This window comes from Macaca thibetana, chromosome 1 (assembly GCF_024542745.1).
Source record: "Macaca thibetana thibetana isolate TM-01 chromosome 1, ASM2454274v1, whole genome shotgun sequence".
Classification (NCBI taxonomy): Eukaryota; Metazoa; Chordata; class Mammalia; order Primates; family Cercopithecidae; genus Macaca; species Macaca thibetana.
Genome location: NC_065578.1, coordinates 166,091,646 through 166,104,990, shown reverse-complemented (window position 1 = coordinate 166,104,990; position 13,345 = coordinate 166,091,646). Strand labels below are relative to the sequence as shown.

The 13,345-nt window shown below is 35.4% G+C and overlaps 1 protein-coding gene across 1 annotated transcript in view; it reads right to left on the bottom strand.

Moving 5' to 3' along the window:
* Positions 1–5,287: 5,287 nt before the first annotated feature.
* Positions 5,288–13,345, bottom strand: part of ZBTB41 (zinc finger and BTB domain containing 41) — a 52,307-nt gene continuing 44,249 nt past the window's right edge. Inside the window, exon 11 of the mRNA XM_050782464.1 lies at positions 5,288–11,954. Within this exon, the coding sequence (XP_050638421.1) occupies positions 11,299–11,954 (656 nt within the window). The 3' untranslated portion in view covers positions 5,288–11,298. The remainder of the gene's footprint in view (positions 11,955–13,345) is intronic.

The window sequence follows — 13,345 nt, the reverse complement described above, 5'->3', positions numbered from 1 at the left end:
CCTGGAACAGAGCCTCACAAGTCACTTCAGTTCTCCTCAGCATCCACCTCCCACGACCTCTCCATTAGCTTAGGCTCCAAAAAATAAAACTTGGACAGAGGAGAGTGAAAGATATGCTGTGGGATGGAGGAAATAGCCTGTACAGCAAAGAGTTACAAGATTTTGACAGTCTAAGGTGGAATGTAATGGTGTTAGACCAAGAGGACAAATCATAAGGAACAATAAGGCCCAATTTACTGTAATGGGTGCGCTTTACCCATTTAAGTAATACAATGGCTGAAGTATCTGGGAATGACTTTAACAGTTTAATAGGTTCACTCATTGAAAACTGAACTCAGTAGCGGTTTACAGTGGTTACAGTCAGGTGGGTCAAGGCCAGGCACGATAGTTCTTGCCTGTAATCCCAGCACTTTGGGAGGCGGAGACAGGAAGATCGCTTGAGCCCAGGAGTTACAAAGCAGCCTGGGCAACAAAGTGAGACATGGTCTTTATAAAAACAAAAACAAAACAGGCAGTTGGGTCGAAATGCTCAAATTACCTGGCATTCTGTAGACGAAGGAGGCCAAAAGCTCAGGAAGATAGGAATGTTGGAGAAAATCTACATGTGCAACCTACCAATTAGTCAAGTCACCTCTAAACATGCACACCCTCCACCCATTCTCCCTTTACCAAGGTGTTGATAAATGCATTAATTAATAATAAGGACATCTAGCATCCATGAAAAGATCTGGGTGACTATTTTTTACAGGCCAGAAATGATGATAGAGGATGCAATAATGAAAATTGGTTCTCTGATCTCCATGTGAATTATAGGATCCACAAGTGGTCAAAGCTGATTGGCACTTAATAGACAAGGTGGTATAGTTCTTACCACAGTGTGCTAATGGCAGAATTGTAATTAGAGGCAGGGATCTGTGGCAATGGCCAGTTTCTCAAGGGCCCTATAAATAAGATGAGCTATATACTATGGTGCTGCCTAACATATATAGGCAGAGAAATATCACATATGCAAAGCAAAAAACCTAACTGAAGCCAATGTTGTGGCAATTATGCCTTTTACCCACTTTCCAAACTTAAGACAGTTCATATACCCAAAGCTCCTTGACTAAAAAGAACCTTGCAACATGAATACCATAAATCTCTCAACAATTCCCCAGAGGGAACTGCAGTCATTTACCGACATGAATATGGATTGGGGACAGGAACTTTACCTCCTAAGGGTTATTAGATAATGAGATAATAGCTCTGCCTTTCTGCTATACTCCAGAATCCTAAAATGTCACTGTGGACCACCAGACATAGTGGGAGCTTCTCAAGAACAGGTGACAGATGGCATCTAAGTCAGAATCTGTCTTACCAATTGTCCTTTGGATCCACCCATTTCCAGAATATAAAATAGGAATACTTACTGACCACATTCTCACACTGGTTCCTAGATCCAAGGAACGAGGGCAATTATTGGAGAAAGGACCAAGTGGAAGCCCCTGAAAATGCCCATTTCCCCACCCCTCCAATTCAGAGATTATTCTGAATACCTGAGAGATGCTGGGATAGTGATTTTGTCCATGTACCCACTTTCTCTACTTATTTGGCCAGTACAAAAGCCAGATGGGTTCTGGAAAATGATAGTAGATTATAACAATTGTATGATGATGCCAATTACTACACTATGGTTTCAGATGTGTTATTTTTATACACAAAACAACACACCTTTGTCAGCTGGTTTGCAGCTATGAATCAAGCAAAATGCATTTTTCTTGTTTTTCCCCATTCATCCAGTATTGAAAAATGGAAGCACTTTGTACTTAAGTAGTAGTACAATGCTATAGCATTACTGTCCTGCCTCAGTGCTAGAAAAATTTCCTACCTATACTGTAATATTGTTCAGAGGGACCTGGATCTTAGTATCACACTGGTCCATTATATTGATGACATTTGCTAATTAAACCTGGTGAGCAAGAAGTACTTGTCAAGAATTGTGAGAGTCTGAGATTTTATCCCTCTTGCAAGCTAAAGTGTTAGCGTGCTAGTTTTATAAATGCCAGCAGAAAATATGATAGTTTTGGGTTAGAGACAAGACTTCATTATTCACAGAAAAAACAGTAGCTAGAGTGTCAGCATGTTCATTCACATTGATTCCTTCTGCTTCTTAAGTCTCATGGGACCATACAAAGGGCCCATGATGGATGCCTGCACACACAGTGGGTTGTATTACAGGAAAGGAAGAGTGAATTGGAGATTTGACTGTTTTTATAGTACTATGCCTGGGCAGGGAGGCATCCTATCATCCTTCAAGATTTGTACAAACACAATCCTGAGAAATGGCCTACGTAAAAATTAATAAGGGCTTCATATTCTTAGCATAGCCAGCAAGAATGTGTAGGCCTGCTCAGAGCCCATGATAAGTTGCATCTCTCAACAGGAACAAGCACTCTAGATGCCAATAATAAAAAAATGTAACTCAGATGGGACAAAGTTCAGGGTCCTATCACATCTGTAAAGTTTTTAGGGATCCAATGGTCTGAGACATGTCAAGCTATCTCTTCTAAAATAAGAGGCAACTTGTACTTTGTATCATTTGGAAAGCCTCTTTAGATTTTGGAGGCAATGCATGCATTATTAAGATACATCTCATCAAACCATTTACCTAGTAAACTCTAAGACTGACATTTTTGAGTGAGGCCTGGAACAAGTAAGATCTCTGCAGCAGGTCTGGGCTGCAGTGGCCGAAAACACTCATTCCATGACAATCCCAGATGCTCTGGCAAGTTTCCAGAGAAGTATCATAGTACAAAATTCCAGGTTTGGAGAATAAGACTATGCCTTCCTCTGCAGAAAATCATCTATCATCTGAAAAGCAGATCCTAATTATGCTACTAGGTTATGGTAGAGACTGAATGCCTCATCAAAGGACTATAAGTGACTGTGTGATATAAACTGTTTATTATCAACTATTACCTAATCCAGGGATCAGCAAACTATGACCTAAAGGGCTGAATCTGACCCATTGGCTATATTTTTGTTGTTGTTGTAAATAAAGTTTTATTGGAGCAAGGCCACACCCATTTATTTACATATTGTCTATGACTGCCTTCACACTGCAATGGCAGAATAGCTGTGACAGAAGACATATAGCCTGTATAGCCTAAAATATTTAGTGTCTGGCCCTTTACAAAATATTTGCTAACCTGGGATCTAATCTAAAGGTCCATAAAATTTGATGTGAAAAGCAACATTGAGCTATCAAACAAAAGCAGAATCTACAAACCCAGGGCTAAGCAGCCCCCAAATACACAAGTTAAGTGCATTTTACTTGTAGATTTACACAAACAGGTGACTCAGATTTTAGTATCTTTTACTACTTTGCTACTTCTCTCTCTCAAACTGCACAGGAGAAACTGGATATTTCCTAATGATAATTTCACAAGAAAAAGGCCTGACTTGTGGATGAAGCTGTATGGTAGGTCAGAAATAAACAGACTTGCACTACAGCTTCTCCTTAAGGGTGGATGGAAATATTCTCAGTGAGAATTCTGGATGGTACGTCTGGTAGTCCACTTCATAAGGAAGAGAACATGGCCTAAGGTAAAGCTCTGTGCTGATTCATGGAAAATGGCTGACAGTTTGGCCAGCTGATCAAACCTTTGGAGAAAACAAAATGGAAAATTGGTGACAGCTTGGTCTGGGGAGGACAGTTATATAAAAGAGCCTCTCAAAATAGGTATAGAAAGTTAAATTTGTGTTCCATGTAAATGCTCATCTGAGAATATCCATGGCTGAGAAGGAGCTCAAAAATCAGGTAAAAAGGACAATCTATCCTGTGGAGGTCAGCTTCTTCCCCCAGGGATCCATTTGCTTGCACAATGAACCCATTTAGAAAGTGGCTATGGCAGCAGTGGTGGAGGCTAAGAATGGGCTCAAGGTGGTTTCCCTGGCCAAAGCTGATGTGATAAGCCCCATGTGGAGTGCCTAACCTACTGAAAGAGGCTGCTGCTGAACATCCAATCTAATTCCATTCTCCAGTGGGACCAGCTAACTACCTGTGGCATGTTGTTACATTAAACCCTTTCTATTGTGGAAGGAGCAATATTTTGCCTCTCTGGGATAAACATATTTTTCTGAGTATAGATTACTATATCTGCCCCCATTATCTATAGATTTATAGAAAGCTTTATCTATAAACCAATGAATATGTGATGGTTTTCACATATGTCCAAAATTTGTTGCTCTCCTCTCTTCAAGACAGGAAGTTTAATTTGTGTCCCTTGCATGTGGACTAGAATTAGTGACAATAGAAGTGATACTATATCACTTCCAAGATTAGGTTATGAAAAGACAACAACTTAAATCCTGAGTACGCTCTCTTTTTTGGATTGCTTTCGGGAAAGTGGTGTGTGTGTGGAGGGGTGGGGGGAAGCAGGGGCAGGAAGTTGCCATATCACTAGGCAGCTCTGTGGAGAGGCCATGTGATGAACTGAGGCCAAGGACCACATGAGTGAGCTTGGAAGTAAAGCCAACCCCAGTGAAGCCTCTAGAGATGGCAACTCTGACTTAACAGCTTGTTTTCAATCTCATGAGAGACCCTGAGCTAAAACCACCCAGCTAAACCCAGCCTAGATTCCTTACCCACAGAAACTGGGAGGTAATAAATATTTGTTGTTTTAAGCCACTAAGTTTGGTATAATTTATTAGACAGCAATAGTAAACTAAGTATCACACACAACATTGGCTATAATCAGAAGACTCATTTTGCAGAAATGTGCTCATGCCTATAGAATTTACTGGTCTTCTAACACTGAGAAGCAGCTGCTGAGATAAAACAGAGAAAGTCTATTGGAGGCTCAGTTATGGTGCCAGATAGGGATAAATAACTTGCAAGTTTGGGGGTATCATCCTATAGCCTACAGTTTATGCCTTCAACCAACAACCATTTCTCCCAGAGCCAGAATGTATGTTTCTGGAAGTGAGGGGGATTAGAGGTAAGAGTGGCCCCTCTCAATATTATACAGAATAACTCATTTCACTAATGAATTTTACTACACTTCAGATTTCTGTCTAAAAAACAGCATAATATGACTACTTGAAGCATAGAACTCATTACTACTATTTGAATTTATATTACACTTAAAATTCATTAGTTTAATGGTTTATAATTTAATATATAAAATATTTCCAAATATATAGCTTATGAGAAAATGTTTTAAAATGTGCTGCAAGTTACTTGGTTTCAGAGTACTGCATTCCCATCCTGTGAAAATGTGATTCAATAAAACCTACATATGCTGTATTAGGACCAAAGAACTTCATATTTATTTTAAATATCAAAATAACACAAAGAACTAGTTCAATATACAGTACACTTCCTACTCTTCACAGAGAACTGAAATTTTCTATAAAGACATTTATACTTAGGAACATTAGACAACCAAAGTATGTATAAAACTCACAAGATATTTTACACACAGTTCACAATAATTAATTCTGATATTTTAGATTTTTCTGTCATTGCTTTTAAAGTATCCTTAATTAAAAACAAAAATTATTATTTGAGACTGAAAACAAGTTCAAAAGCATTTCTACTTTAATGTACATTGTAAATCCCCATAATCAAAACACTTACTACACAATGTGGAACAGCTAAATGCCCAGTTTTGTATTATTTTCTGGCAGCCACACTCATCAACTGTAATACAGTTTTATCAATAGGGATAAGAAGAGTCCAATTGTTGGAAGGAATCAAAATTTTGTAATTACATCACAGTACATTGTCCAGCCTTAACGCAAGCAGGAATACCAAGCAAAAAAATGTGCAGTAACAATGAGATATATCCTCCTCATTCAATACATCTTTTAGAATCTCCAACAGCAATGCAAGCATTGATTACTTTTCTTTACCTAAGAATTTGACCAGACAAGGTTACATTCTTTGTATAACCTCTATGCTCCAAATATAATCCTTAATTTCTCCTCTGAATATAATCCTTAATTTCTCTTTATGTAATTGGCTGCATAGGCTAAATTCAAATTGTTTTAGGATTTTTCTCAAGATCATAGATTTATGATCATACACAGCAAGCTGAAACATGAAAAGTAAACAAAACATAAACACTCCCTCTACAAAAACCTTCTTTTTCTCATCTTCCACACATCTTAATCCTATTACATCTATCTTATTAATGCTACTTCCGAAGAGAAAGAGCAGAAAGCATGCTAAGATTATAGGGAAAAGGTATCTTAAGTAAAAATAATTTTACAGGAAATAAGGAGGGGATTCCCTCTACCCTCAAAAAACAAACAAACAAACAAAAAACCCCACATTAGAGAAATGTGTAAAAGGGTAGGATATAAGGAAGAACTGTCTAGTTTCTAGAAGTTGTTTAGAAAATTATTCTCACATTATCCCTTATGCACTCTAACAGCAAGTAGCATTTACTATAACACTACTTAAAGTTTTAGAAACGCTACTTGTAGAGTATATTTCTAAGCATTTTAAATTTGGCACTGAATCTTAGAATATCCAAATACAACTTTCTTTAAAGTCCTAATTTTTCCTGAGTTTATCAACTCGTTATATATTGGTTAGGATGTTCCTGCTCCTAATAAGAAATTCATCTCAAACCATCACCTCTTGTTCAGTTTTAGGCAAACTGAAATAAGGTCATTCAGTGCAGAGTTGTGTAGTTATGGTTACTGGTTATTTAAAAGAGAGAGAAACAGAGACACAGATGCAGACACACTACTCATTTTATTTCACTTGTCAGATTCCTCTAATAAGCATGTAGAGACAGGCCCAAGAGTGGCTTCACAGTAACTATATAGGCCACAACAGAGATTTTTTAAATGATATATAAATCATAAAAACAAATATTCACACTAACACTTAGTGCCAATTTGCCTATATAAACATAAAGCAACCTAAAAAAAAAGAAAAGCTGCCCAACCAGCAGGCAACACAATCATAACACCCATACCAAAAAAATAAAAAATAAAAATAAAAATAAAAATCTATTAATCAGTACACTCTAGCTAGCAGAATCAATTCTAAGCAACTACAACACATTGAAAAGGCACAAAGCATTCAATGCAGAAAAGACTGGGTATAAAAGGACACTGTCAAAGAGCTACTGCTCAAAATCTGACGTTTCATCACTGATATATGAGAATGATATGGTAGGAAGAAAACTCAAGCTTATAAACATATCAGTCTGTGTTCTTAATTTGTTTGCAATTATATTGAAAAGCAACCAATGATAATTACTTATTATTATTAACCATTAATTAGCAGTTTAGAGTCACCCTACGAAGATGCTTTGACACTTTTTAAGGTTGATAGAAAATTATTAGTGTACCTATTTCATGACCTGCCATTGCCTAAAAGGAAGTCCTTAATAAAGCACCAATTTAAAACCGTATTTTTCCTACTCCTATTCTCCCAGCAATAAATGCCTTAATTACTTAAATGTATGCAAAGACTACTACCTTTACAGTTGGTTAAATCTTGCTGGCATAAGGACCAACCCCTAACGTTAAATGGGATTTTAGGCTGCAAAAAAAAAAAAAAAAAAAATAGGTGGGGTTTCTTACAAAAATAACTTCAACCTGACTTAAAAAAAATCAAAGGCAAAAATTATTTTGATAGCGTAGTGTAAAAAATAGGCTTGTTTAGCATTTAGTAGTGTTCACTAACAAAGTAACATTGTATTAATTAAACTAAGGAAAACAGTATTCTCACTTATAAATGGTTTGTCAGTATGACTATTCCCAGAGTATTTTCTTCTGCTCCTATTTTTATACATATAAATACAAACAATAATCTCAGTATTCAAACTAATGACTTTAAAAAAAAAAAATCCATTATTCTAGGACTTCAACTGTGCTTCTTTGGACAAATAGTTATTCAAACAAGAAAGAATTTAAATTCTTTTAAACTATTTAATACCTACTAAAAATCTTTGGTGCATTTAAGTCAAAACCCATTAGATTAACACATTTCTGCACTTGATAAATTATTCCATTTACAGATTAAGTGCTAAATGCTATCTGCTAAAAATTAATTTAAAACAATAAATTATGCTCGCAAAATAAAAAAAAAAATTCTGAATGAGGCTAAACTTAGTTGCAAGATTCAAAATTTTAAGTACAGTTACAAAATAAATGGATTAGAGTTAGAGAGCATTTGTCCAAAATACTCTAAATCAAATATTACAAAAGGTCAACTGAAAAGAATAGGCCTCCTTTTATACTTTTTGTGCCAACTTTTGTCAAAAGCCTATGTACATTCAGTTTGCCCAAATCCATGAGGTTTTCACAATTGTAAAATTTTTTACATTTTTGGAAATTAGAGGCAGCAGATTAGTTTCATTTTGTTTTTGTTGTTGTTGTTTTCAATCATCCACTGAAACTATTTCTTTATCAGAATTATATTACACATCTCCCAGACTAGGTTAAGATTAAATGACAGGATGTAGTACCTGGCACATAGTAAGCATTCATTAATGCTAGCTTTCTTCTTTCCCTACTAGTAGCTCTGCCACTTACTGACCTTGTGAGCTTCAATGAGTCCTTTTATTTTAACCTCAAATTCTTTATCTATAAAGTGGGAATATAGCTTGTTCTTTCTATTTCAGGGATGGTTATGAGGTTCAAATGAGATAACATATATGAAAGCATTTTACAAAACAGTAAATCACTACTCAAGTTTAAGATATCTACAATAGTAACTAAATACAATTATATAATTATATTTCATTTTACTAAGAGATGTATTCCAAAAAAGTTCTATGTAAACCAATTCCTACAATTAAATTATATATTTAAAGCATTAGGACATTATTATTAAAAGAACTCTAAAGTAAATACCTTCAAAAATCAAAGTGTTCTTTTCAATGTGAAAATGCGATATCTTCTTTTTCTGCCACCAAATGTATAATATACCATATACATACATGTATATAAATATATATATACTATCTGCCTTTTTATAAGTCTAAACTTTTCTACATTAGCTTATATGTAAGGCAGGCTACATTTTTATGTATGATTTCTTTCATTATAGTAAGATTTTTAGTTATAATATTGTCAGTCTTTATGATAAAAATCATAAAGATATGTATTTTTAAAAGTCAATTTGAAAGACTAACAGACTAATAGTACCTCATATAGTCAAGCTCAATCATGTAAGTACCCCAGATATAACATTTCCACACAAAGAAATAAGAATGCTTTAAAAAGGAGAACTTAGTATGTCCACTAGTCTTAAGACAATTACAACCAAACCTTGATAAATGAAGCTAAACTCAGACTGGTTTTATTATTTATATGAGCTACTTTGGTTAACTGCCTCAATTTTCAATATTTCTTTGTTTTATCTTCGCTAATATGGCAAACATTGCTGTAAAGTACCTTTATTTCTTAAGTGCTTCAGCAACAGTTTCCACCACTACTAATTGGTTAAACTTTATTCATTAAAACTTCATTATTTTATTTGTGATTTTTTTTTTCACAAGGGCGAGGCTAGACTTTACAGTTTACACACACAAAAAAGTGCTTAAAGCAATTAGGAGTGTAAACAAAACTGAAATAGAAAACTTTTAAAACTGCTATTTTCTAGTAGTTTATGTACAAATGACATGCTAATAATAAATCAACCCTGTCTAGTCTAATCTTCAAGCAACTCTACTAGGAAACATTATCTTAGTTTTTAGTTAAAATTGACTTGAAAATATGGAAAGTGCATGTCTTTAAAGGTATTTTATAATTTTGATTTTGTCCTCAATTTTAATTACTGAGGTTTTGCTCTAACTGCTATTTCCTTTCACCAAGTCCTCAACTTTTGTCTCATACAGAAATAAAAATTAAAGGTTAATTACAGACATTAGGCTTTTGTGAAGGCAAAATTAAAGATCTAGATTGCATGTAAATGTGTATATAAGTAGTGGTTCCATTTAATTAAACAATGTTCAGTTAAATTAGGCACAAATTTCATAATTTGTTTGGCACCGTTTCTAACAATTGAACACAAAATATCTAGGTTCTGCTTCCTAGAGTTTCTACCAGACAAGTAAATGAAACTAAAAGTAGCATGTTTAATTAAATTTCATCTAGTTACAACTGCTCTTTCCTCAGTGAGATGAAGATATATGCTATATTATATTAACATTTCTGAAATAAATAGTAAAGTACAAAAGGTGAACTTACCTTGAAAAAGATCTAGTTAAAACTCTCATATTTTTCTTGTAACACATTTTCAGTTTGTATAATTTAATGCCCAGACCTATGTTTGCCTTTCTTATTCGTAACAATTGAAGTATAGGCAAAAACCAATTATCTGGATTATTATTTCAGTCCTACATTTAACAGCTAATCTTACATTAGTTAAGCTTTCCGGCTTTGAGTATATCGAAAGTCCAAAGTCCAAAGGATAATGATAAACTAAAATTACAGATGAATGGAAAGACAACACAGAAATATCCAAGACATTCTTGTAAATTCAAATTCCTAATTTCAATTTTAAAAATTTGTAGGCCGGGCGCGGTGGCTCAAGCCTGTAATCCCAGCACTTTGGGAGGCCGACACGGGCGGATCACAAGGTCAGGAGATCAAGACCATCCTGGCTAACACGGTGAAACCCCGTCTCTACTAAAAATACAAAAACTTAGCCGGGCGAGGGGGCAGGCGCCTGTAGTCCCAGCTACTCGGGAGGCTGAGGCAGGAGAATGGCGTGAACCCGGGAGGCGGAGCTTGCAGTGAGCTGAGATCCGGCCACTGTACTCCAGCCTGGGCTACAGAGCAAGACTCCGTCTCAAAAAAAAAAAAAAAAAAAATTTGTATAAAGTAATAATGAATCTTAAGTTAGGATAAGAAACAGTTGCAATTATCAGTATACTCTTAATTCCTTTTTCAACGCTATATGGTCCTCAAACTTGTTTGTAAGATGGGGAAGGAAGAAGAAGGGGAGGAATAAGATTAAAGAAGAATAAAAATTTCCACTGATGATTAAAAAAAATACTTCCATAATATCAGCAGCTAATAATTGCAAAAAATTTAAGAAACCATTAAAAGTTAGCACTGAATAATCTTTAAAAATCACAAAAATGTGCACAGAAATTTTATGTCAGAAATTTTGTCCAAATATTCATGTTCAGTAAATAGAGACACATAGTTTTCTTGATTTGAAACTGTTCTGAGGACTTGAGAAACTAGAGAAAATGAGAAAATAGCAGCCCCACAAATTTAAAAGCTATCAGCTCTACCATTAGCATATAACCGTCCAAAAATCTGTGGAATGTTTAGATTTACTCATGAATGATGCTCATTAGTAGAAATATTTTGAACACCAGTAGTGCTATCAAGGCCCAGTAATGTTCCAAGATAAGATTGTTCTCTAGGATCTAGCATTTGTTCAGGTCGAACTGGGTGAACTATATTTGCAGGTTGAGGAGTAAGAGTATATTTTTCCAGAAAAGCTAAATCTGCTGCTCGTGGATAATCAGTTGACTGTGGTTGTGATGACAGAATCTCATGAGAAGATGGTGGGAGAGTGGTAGTATGACGCACTAGGTCACTCGGAGTGTCAGGCATCTGAACTGGAACCAGTGTTACTGGAACACATACTTCCGCAGATACATTCTGTAACATCGTCTTGGCTTCCGATTGATAAACTTTGGGCTGGTCCATATATTGTTTTGTTTCTGTTTGAAAGATTTTGTCATCGGATGAGTACTCAACTGGCAAGGATACAAGTTTTTCCTCAGAAGTACTGAGAGGATCATCAGGAGATTTTATTTCATGAACATGGTCAATGTGGTATTTCAGCTTGTCTTTCCGCTTAAATGTTGCATTACAGTGTTGACAGTTGAAAGGTCGGGCATCAGAATGAATAACCAGGTGTTTTGTTAATGTCTTCTTAATTCTAAAAGACTGATTGCAAATTTGACACTTGTATGGTTTTTCACCTGTATGAACAAGAATATAATTAAATGTAAAATGTACTCAACTTGATAAGACAATGACTTCAAGTAGCAAACTTCAATGTGAATACTTGCAAGAACTGGATAATAGCAATAATACTGTATACTATCACAAAATGCAGACAGCACAGTAAACTGGTAAAAATAAGAGGCTTAAACATCAAAAAGATCTGGGTTTGAATTCTGGCTATCATACTTATTAGTCAAACATTTGAGCAAGCTACCCAACTTCTATGCCTAGTTTTATCATCTGTAATGTGGAATAATAATGATACCTACCTCACAGAGTTGGTAAATGGAATAAAAGAGAAAGTGGAGTAATAGGGCTTAGCACTGCACCTAGTACATAATAAGTGCTTGTAAACTATTATTATTGCTTACTTTTATTCCCATAGCCCTCAAAAAGTTAAACCAAAACACCTGATTTCCTCCCCCACACAAGGAGGATAAAAACTAAAACAGCAATTCTAATTAACCTGGTTCCTTGGATTAGATGAGAAGTAGTTATCTCTGGCCTGAGGTCAAAATAACAAGAGTTGTTCAGTGGAAAGAAAAAAGAAGTTGGACCTGTTTTTACTTCCCCCTCAGTCAGGTTCTCACACTATAGTTTTGTTTTGTTTTATATAAAACATTATAAATTCCTAGGTTAGCTAGTGTGGTAGGCAGAATGATGGCCTATCAAAGATGTACACACTCTGGTCCCAGGAAGCTGTAGATACTTATATGGTAAAAGAGACTTTGAAGATCAGATTAAGATAAGACCTTGAAATATGCAGACCAACAGGCGTACACAGGTGAGTCAAATCTAATCATAGGCGTCGTAGAAGATGGCCAATAACTGAGGAAGAATGGGTCAGACAGATGTAACATGAGAACTCAATCACTAATTGTTAGCTTTGAAAATGGAAGGAGGAAGCTAGAACATAAGGAATACTGCGGCCACTATAAGCTGAGAAAGGCTCTCAGTTTACAATAGGCAAGAAAACGAGAATCTCAGTCCTGGTCCTACAATTCCAATAATTGATTCCTGTCAGTAACCTGAATGAGCAGGAAACTCATTATTCCCTATAGCCCCTGGAAAGAAATACAGCCCTACCAAACACTTAGGTTTCAGCTTGGTGTCAGACTTCTGACCTAAAGAACTATATGGTAATAAATCTGTATTGTTTAAGCCACCAAATTTGTGGTGGTTTGTTAACAGCAGCAACAAAAAACTAATATATCCAGAAACACTAATACTGCAGTAGACACAAAGGCATTATTTTAAAGCCAAATTAGAAAATTACATATTGATTGTCACATGAGTTTGTTGATATTTTCTTCTCATTTCTCCATTTGAAACATCATCCATTCTCCTAGTAAATTAAAATATAATT